The sequence below is a fragment of the Sparus aurata genome, chromosome 2 (genome assembly GCF_900880675.1).
Source record: "Sparus aurata chromosome 2, fSpaAur1.1, whole genome shotgun sequence".
NCBI classification, from domain to species: Eukaryota; Metazoa; Chordata; class Actinopteri; order Spariformes; family Sparidae; genus Sparus; species Sparus aurata.
The window spans coordinates 127,235-136,304 of NC_044188.1; the positions used below are offsets into that span (position 1 = coordinate 127,235).

The 9,070-nt window shown below is 41.3% G+C and overlaps 1 protein-coding gene across 1 annotated transcript; it reads right to left on the bottom strand.

Moving 5' to 3' along the window:
- Window positions 1–5,443: 5,443 nt before the first annotated feature.
- LOC115570803 (olfactory receptor 52K1-like) lies at window positions 5,444–6,388 on the bottom strand. Its single transcript, XM_030399563.1, has one exon. The coding sequence runs from the start codon at window positions 6,386–6,388 to the stop codon at window positions 5,444–5,446; it is 945 nt and encodes a 314-aa protein (XP_030255423.1).
- Between the last annotated feature and the right edge of the window lie 2,682 nt (window positions 6,389–9,070).

The following is a 9,070-nucleotide window of genomic DNA, read 5'->3' on the forward strand; positions in this document are numbered from 1 at the left end:
TCATTTATAATCTTAAAACCACAAATTTACCCAACATACAAAACTCTTTATTCCTCAACCTCAAGACAAATCAATTCCATTGTTGACTCAGAAAAAAAATTCCAGTAATGCTCAGTGTTTTGTTTTTTTTTCTTTTTTGAGTAACTCAATCATTTACGAAATGTGAAAAGATCTGTTAAGATTTTGTTTTAGTTGCTGGAAGAAAAGAAGAAACATTTAGGACTTTAGAAGTTACTTCACACTTTTCATGACCTTAAAATGCTCTGAAACAAGTAGCTTACTGTTTCCTGCATTAGCTTCAGTTTGACATTTTAAGAAAAATTGGGAGCAAGACATTGCAATGACAAGTGTTTAGATTCTCAACATGTTCTGGATAAATTAAGCAGAAAAATCATTATTTTACATTGATCACATGAGACCCAGACTCATGATAAGTATTTCATTATTCAACCTTGTCAGAATCTTTTGATGATGTTTCCTGATCTGGTGTTTTTGGGGCGACATTCTCTCGTGTCTGAGTCACTTTTCTTTACATTTAAGTTATTATCATTACTTTTCTTTCATGGTCTTCATATAATGCTACTCACGTCCACCTGTCTACCTTGTGGAGACAACCCAGTCAGAAGGAGATTAATCCTTAATTCCTGACCTTAATTTAGAGTTGAATGTTGTACAGTTTGTAAAGACACCTGATCAAAATTTGTTATTTTCAGCTGTTTGTATCAATCTAACTTGACTTTAAAACAGTTTTGCTCAGAAACAATAAACAGCAACATTAAATATATTTTTAGAAATATTTAACAGTAAGTCTGTGTTCTGGCTGCTCAGCAAATATTTACAAAGAATAACACAACACATCAACAGCATGAAACATTTTGACAAACAAACCTGACATAAAGCAGAGCTGGGTCATCTCTCCTCAGAGGGTTTGGTTTCACACTGAAGAGACAATAGACAACACACTGAAAACAAAATGGGATTAATTAAAAGATTCAACCACTTCAGTGAGAAAATTAAACTTCTTTTAGGTTCAATAAAAAAGAGAAAATCATGAGAACTGAAATGTATTACAGTTAAGATAATAGCTAAATCTATCTATCTCAAACATGACGAGCTGCTCACAGTTCAGCTCTGTAGATATCAGCAGGTTTTACTTGGTGCTGTCAAGGAATTCATTACTGAATGTGACCCGTCTGCAGGTTAATGTCAGCCACTAACTCTCCTCCATCCACCTGTCCCTACTGAACACTGAATCAGAACTTTAATATCCTCCGTCTGAAGCTACCATTGGTTGAAGACACAGAGAATGCTGGACTGAAGTTCACCACAGTGTCATGCAATCAAAACACCAACAAATTCACAAAAACTTTTTCAGCAAGAGAAGAAAGACAGAACGGAGCCTGAATGACTCAACATCAGAATTGTTACTACCTTGTGTGCACAGATTTGTAATTTGTTCCCTCAAACTGACAATTCATTCCATTAATCATTTTTTAATTCTTTTGATGGTCTGTCGGTAAGTTGTGAGCAGCACCCACTTATAGCTGTGTTCCAGTGTTGAAGTATTTGAGATTGTTCTCTTTATAGTTGAGTGAGTCATATATTCACACATATATGAATATGAAACTGCGGATGACTGAGGAGAGTCCTGTCACTGGTTTCTACATATCCACGAAAGGTGATTGTCATTCTAAAATAGGGGGTCAGTGAAGCTTTAAGGTGTGGTCAGAGACAACAGATTTAGAGGTGGGATAGTTACTGTACATAAACCCCATCGAATAGTCGCCATCTGCATTCAGAGTGTTGGCCCATGGCCTATATTTCCATCTGTCAAATGAATAAATGCTCACTCAAGTGGGAGGCAAAAAATAAAGGGACAACCCTGAAAGATTCCAACACCTGCTGGCAAAGTGTTTAACTTTGTCAAGAGTGAACAGAAACAGCTCTAACTTTGGTCACATGGCCTGTAGACCCCCTGCAAGGAGGAAGAGCTGGTCTATCCCTCCATGACCAGGAGGCATTGTGTCACCTTAATCCAGGGTTCCACTGTAGTGTCTGTGTGTTTCTTAAACATCCTGAGCTCTAAGACAATAGTGAATAGTGACAGGACAGGATGGGACTGGACCAGATGCTCTCCTGTAGACAAGTGTGGGAATGCGACATTGCAAAGGGCCCCGTGACCAGGAGCTGTTAATCAGCTCTGAGGTGGGCATCAGAGATAACCTACAGGAAGGAGCCCACACCAGAGGTTCGGAGCTAACTCAACGTATACATTGTCATCTAAGTATAGAGAGACCATCCTGTTCACCTAAACTGACATCAGCAAATTTAAGTTACACCCACAACTAAATGGGGGTGTGAGGCAGACCCATCCTCCCGTTCTCCCATTGGATAGATAAACCTTTAATCCACCAAAGTGAGGTAGGTGGGTATGGAAAATACACTCTAAAAAGGCCTGCACACCAGAGAAAGGGTGGTGGTCACTGCCCTCCCTGGAAGACATCGCCAGTGCACAGTGTCTTAGCAGGGCAAGGAAAATAGCCGCTGACCCCTCACACCCTGGACGAAACCTGTTCAACCTCCTGCCCTCGGGCAGGATGTACAGGTGCCTAAAATGCAGGACTAATAGATTGAAGAACAGTTTCTATCTCTGGGCTATGAGATCCCTCAACTTTTAACTTCTAACACCTAACATTATCACTTGACACGTATGACTGGATGACTGAATTGACTGAATGTATGCCTGTATAGTGTTATATATTGCTATTTATTTATATCTTTTTATCCTTTTATCGATGCACTGATAGGAGAAGCACTCCTAAATTTCATTGTGTACTCGATGTACAATGACAATAAAGGCTTTCTATTCTATTCTATTCTATTCTATTCTATTGTAGATTTCCTAGAATCGAAGGCTTGATAGGATATCTGATAGAGCAGAGGGCAAAGCACTGGGCAGAACTTTGCCAGGATTTGAGAACACCAGAGAGCGGCCGCATCTGGTTCGGACGCTGGTTTGAGTTCTGTTTCAATGAAGATTGCTCCATCATTCCACCCAGCCTGGCCTCCGCAGAATTCATTTATCAACATACTACACGCCGACACCTTTGATGAAGACAGCCCAGAAACTACACCACAATCTGGAACTCTGAAAATAACTTTTCGCCAGCCTGGGCTCGGGCCTTCTTTCTCTCCAAGGCTTTCCCCCACCACCTCCCACTTTCTCCACACCCAACTTTTTCTTTGATGACTGTTGACACTGCAACCCTTCTGGCCTTCCAGTTCTTGTCCGCTGCTTCAATAGACCTGAATCACTTCCTTGTTTTATTTAGTTATTTATTGTTTATGGTTTGATTTGATACAGACAGATATAACATACACCAGCAAACAACTCTTCAATGTATCACAGTGTTTATGGAAGATACTAATTTACAACACCCTTCATTAAGTTTCTTCCACTTTTCAGTTTGACAACTTCCCTCAGGGCCATTTTTTTCCATCAATATGTGAAGTTTTTCCTCACTCAAATCGAGGGTCTAAGGACAGAGGATGTCGTTCACTGTACAGATTGTAAAGCCTATTGAGGCAATGTGACTGTGATTTTGGGCGATATAATTAAAATTGATTTGATTTGATTCATTGTCCGTTGGCGTGTTCTTGGGGTACTGCCAAACATGAATCAATTACCTTCTGAACACAGCAAGCAGCCTTTACATGGAGACCTTGAACATGACCCAGTCAGATTAAATATCCACAACCTCCCCTGGGAGGCACAACAATTCTGAAGGTGGGAGCTGAGGACCCAACAGACCTCATTACAGCAGACAGCAGGGTCTGGACCTGAGGAGTTGGTCCTTCTGTGTTGTGCCATTGGTTTCTGAAGAAGTTTTTTTTGTATTCCCAGTGTACAAATCTGTGCAGTCCTGCCGCATGGAACAGCATAAACTACTCCTGAGTTTCTCTGTTGTTCCTGCGACATAAGGAATGACAATGTTGTTACGTTCTCCCATCTCCTCCTCTCTGTCTGCTCTGGATCTTTAAGAGCACAAGCTGGGGGTCATCAGAACCCTAAACCATTGGACTGAGACCGTGCCCAAAAAGAGAGAGGGGAAGGAGGAGATGAGAAAACATAACAACATCGTCATTCCCCATGTCGCAGCAACATCTGAGAATCTGGCCCAAATCTCAGTCCTGGACTGAAGACACTGAAACGCAAATTTGGAGTCACAGTCATTGCACCACCTTCTGGCAACAGGAAGTAAGCCTTGAGTGACAGACATCATTTGGTATTCACTATATTGCCAAAAGCATTCGCTCACCTGCCTTGAATCGCATGTGAACTTAAGTGACATCCCGTTCTTAATCCATAGGGTTCAATATGATGTCGGTCCCTTTGCAGCTATAACAGCTTCAACTCTTCTGTGAAGGCTTTCCACAACGTTTAGGACTGTTTATGTGAATTTTTAAACATTCTTCCAGAAGCACATTTGTAAGGTCACACACTGATGTTGGACGGGAAGGCCTGGCTCTCAGTCTTCACTTTAATTCATCCCAAAGGTTTTCTATCAGGTTGAGGTGTGGAATCTGTGCAGGCCAGTCAAGTTCATCCACACCAAACTCTCTCCTCCATGTCTTTATGGAGCTGCTTTGTGCACTGGTGCACAGTCATGTTGAACAGGAAGGGGCCATCCCCAAACTGTTCCCACAAAGCTGGGAGCTGGAATTGTCCAACATCTCTTGGTATGCTGAAGCATTCAGAGTTCCTTTCACTGGAACTAAGGGGCCAAGCCCAGCTCCTGAAAAACAACTCCACCCATAATCCCCTTCCACCAAACTTGACACTGGGCACAATGCTCACAGACAAGTACCGTTCTCCTGGCAACCGCCAAACCCAGACTCATCCATCAGATTGCCAGATGGAGAAGCGCGATTTGTCACTCCAGAGAAGGCGTCTCCGCTGCTCTAGAGTCCAGTGGCAGCGTTACGCTTTACATTGCACTTGATGATGAATGGCTTGGATGCAGCTGCTCGGCCGTGGAAACCCATTCCATGAAGCTCTCTACGCACTGTTCATTGCTGAGTTGCTGTCATTGCCAATCACTTCCACTTTCTTATAATACCACTGACAGTTGACTGTGGAATATTTAGTATTTATTTCAATTATTTGGATGGGTGAGTGGAGACTTTTGGTAATACAGTGTAAATGCAATTTTAACAGTGAGTTCTCCACTGGTATCCTGAAATATAACATATTATTCACCATGTGAAACTTGTCAACCTTTTGATGTTCATTTCTGAGGCCACAGCTGCTGCACACCTCAGTGAGCAAAGGGATGTGAGGCTCCATTTAACGCTGCAGCTTTGAACATTTTTGGTATTATTAGCTTCTCACCAACTTCTTTCTTGTCCTGCTGTAGATGAGCTTTCATAGAACAAAGATACTTTATAATGGTCTCTTAACAATTGGGAACCAACATGTCAGTGTCTTCAGGATGTGTTGTCGGATCTCTGCGGTTCTAATTCCATAGATGATTGGGTTAAAACAGCTTGGAAAGAACAGGTACATGATGCTGAAGAAAACCCGAATAGCTGCAGGAAGATTGTTTTTGATCCGATATGACAGGAAAGTGACCAGTATGATGGCCAGGCTGAAAGTGATGACTACGATGTGGGTGACGCAGGTGTGAAGTGCTTTGACACCTGTCTTACCAGAACTCAGGACAGTGCTGAATATGACAATGTAGGAGGCAGTGATGATGATGAAGTCAGCTACAGGGATGAGGAACACGGTCAACAGCCCCACCAGGTTGTTGATGGCAGTGCTTCCACAGGCCAGCTCCACTAAGGCCATGTGCTCACAGAAACAGTGCTGTATCACATTTACACTGCAGAATGACAACGGCGCTGCCTTAGTCACTATCAACGTGATCATGAACACATTTCTGATCAGAAGCGGGATCACAAATTTGAGGAATTTGGATAAAGCCATGTGTTCATGGTAGTAGAGTGGTGTGCAGATGGCAAAGTAGCGGTCCAGTGCCATCCATAGCAGGAGAGTGGACTGAAAAGTTCCCATCAGGTGAACAAAATAAATCTGAATCAGGCAGCCAGTCAGAGAGATTCCCCTCCAGTCAAACAAGAAGCTCAGCAGCATGTTGGGGACAAAGAACAGCGGTAGGCTCAGGTCCACAAACGCCATGCCGGCCATGAGGATGCACATCGGAGAGTGGAGGCTCCTCTGTGAAATGACGACGTACAGCAGCATGGAGTTGGCCGACAGTGACACAATAAACATGATGAAGAAGGGGATGAAGAGGACGGGCCTCAGTGCTCCGAGTTCACTGAAACCATCAAGGATGAAGTGTTTGTGTGAGGAGACGTTCTCCATCTTCCCTCCTCAGAAAACCTCCCTGTTCAGAGCTTTAGTTGAATCAGCCTGAAAACAGAGAGACCAAATGATTTGAACAATTAAATTCCAAACTACTCCAATGTACATTAGTGATCAGCAGCAATACAAGTCTTATCAGGTGAAGTGAATAACATTCATCATCTCACTATAATGCAATGTTCAACTGGGAAACCTCGACTGCTGGCCCGGCCACCCAAACACTGTTGCAGACAAAGTACAACTTGTCATTGCAATGGCACCACTGGATGACAGGGATCACAAGAACCATGCAAAACTTCCATGCCTCAATGGTTCAGAGACAAATTTGATCGATGATGAGTCCTCCATAGATTGACTTGTTCCCATCTTCAGCTCTTTGTCACATTCCTCTGGTGTTTAGCCCTGAGCAGGGAGGGCCATTGCCTTGAGGGTTTTTACTTGGTCTACAACGATCTTTGTTTGGGTGGTGCGTGTGAAGCCCAAGGTTTCACAGCAGAACATATCATTGAATCAAGATGATCAATATTAGTCACTTAACGTGTTTGTCCTTGTAACATTGTAGATATTCAGAGTATGTTTCTGAAAGATGCCTGCAAGGTTTTTCAAAAACCCTAACCCTAACAAAAAAACAGACCAATCATAGGACTGAAGCCTGCTATCGCTCTCTGGGCCAGTACCCAGCAAACAACTACTTCTAATTTACTAAATCAATTTAATTTATGATCTTAAAGTCACAAATTTACCCAACACACAAAACTCTTTATTCCTCAACCTCAAGACAGATGAAACACAGAATGACATTATGAAAAAAACAACACATTGAGTGAGCAAAGTGCAAAAAATGTAAAAATTAAATACATGAAATCAGAGCAATAACTTACAATGGGTTCTAATAGACTGATGTTTTGCATATGCAATGTCTGACAACACAGTGGAATAGGCATGATGATCAGATGACAACCACATAATTATCTGTGAATGTAACAATAACACAATGAGAGACAGCTGATGAGCCTTTTAAGGGTTTCACTGTATTTATTACCCCGTCATCTTGTCGATCACTGACTCTAAAAATAAAAATGGAGAAAACAGTCAAATCAATTCCGTTGTTGACTCAGAAAAAAAAATTCCGGTAATGCTCAGTGTTTTTGTTTTTTTTGAGTAACGAAACGTGGAAAGATCTGTTAAGATCTTGTTTTAGTTGCTGGAAGAAAAAAAGAAACATTTAGGACTTAAGAAGTGACTTCACAGTTTTTATGACCTTAAAATGGTCTGAAACAAGTAGCTTACTGTTTCCTGCATCAGCTTCAGTTTGACATTTTAAGAAAAACTGGGAATAAGACATTGCAATGACAAGTGTTTAGATTCTCAACATGTTCTGGATAAATTCAGCAGAAAAATCATTATTTTACGTTGATCACATGAGACCCAAACTCATAATAATAATTTAAGCCTATCAGAATCTTTTGGTGATGTTTCCTGATCTGGTGTCTTTGGGGCCACATTCTCTCTTCTCTGAGTCACTTTTCTTTACATTTAAGTTATTATTATTACTTTCCTACATGGTCTTCATATAATGCTACTCATGTCCACCTGTCTACCTTGTGGAGACAACCCAGTCAGAAGGAGATTAATCCTTAATTCCTGATCTTAATTTAGAGTTGAATGTTGTGCAGTTTGCAAAGACCTCTGAGCCAATTTTGTGTTATCTTCAGCTGTTTGTATCAATCTCACTTCGACTTGCTATGAATAGCAACATTTAATATATTTAGAAATATCTAACAGTAAGTCTGTGTTCTGGCTACACATCAAATATACACAAAGAAAAACACAACACATCAACAGCATGAAACATTTTGACAAACAAACCTGACATAAAGCAGAGCTGGGTCATCTCTCCTCAGAGGGTTTGGTTTCACACTGAAGAGACAATAGACAACACACTGAAAACAAAATGGGATTAATTCAAAGATTCAACCACTTCAGTGAGAAAATTAAACTTCTTTCAGGTTCAATAAAAGAGAGAAAATCATGAGAATTGAAATGTATTACAGTAAAGTAAATGTCTAAATCTATCTGGACTCAAACATGATGAGCTGCTCACAGTTCAGCTCTGTAGATATCAGCAGGTTTTACTTGATGCCGTCAAGGAGTTCATTACTGAATGTGACCTGTCTGCAGGTTAATGTCAGCCACTGACTCTCCTCCATCCACCTGTCCCTACTGAACACTGAATCAGCACTTTAATATCCTCCGTCTGCGGCTACCATTGGTTGAAGAGTCAGAGAACGCTGGACTGAAAGTCACCACAGTGTCATGCAATCAAAACACCAAAAAAGTCCAGAAAACTTACAAAGTTGTTCCCAGTAAGGGAAAAGGGACAGAGCTGAGCCTGAATAACCCTAACCTTAACTTTAACGTCAGAGTTGTTGCTACCTTGTTTGCACAGATTTGTAATTTGTTCTCTCAAACTGACAATTGAATTGTTTTTTAAAATCTTTTTGTTGGTCCTGTGGTAAGTTGTGAGCAGCACCCACTGGCAGCTGTGTTCCAGTGTTAAAGTGTTTGAGATCGTTCCCTTTTTAGTTGAGTGAGTGATATATTCACACATATATGAATATGACACTGCGGATGACTGAGGAGAGTCCTGTCACTGGTTCAACATATCCACGAAAGGGTGAT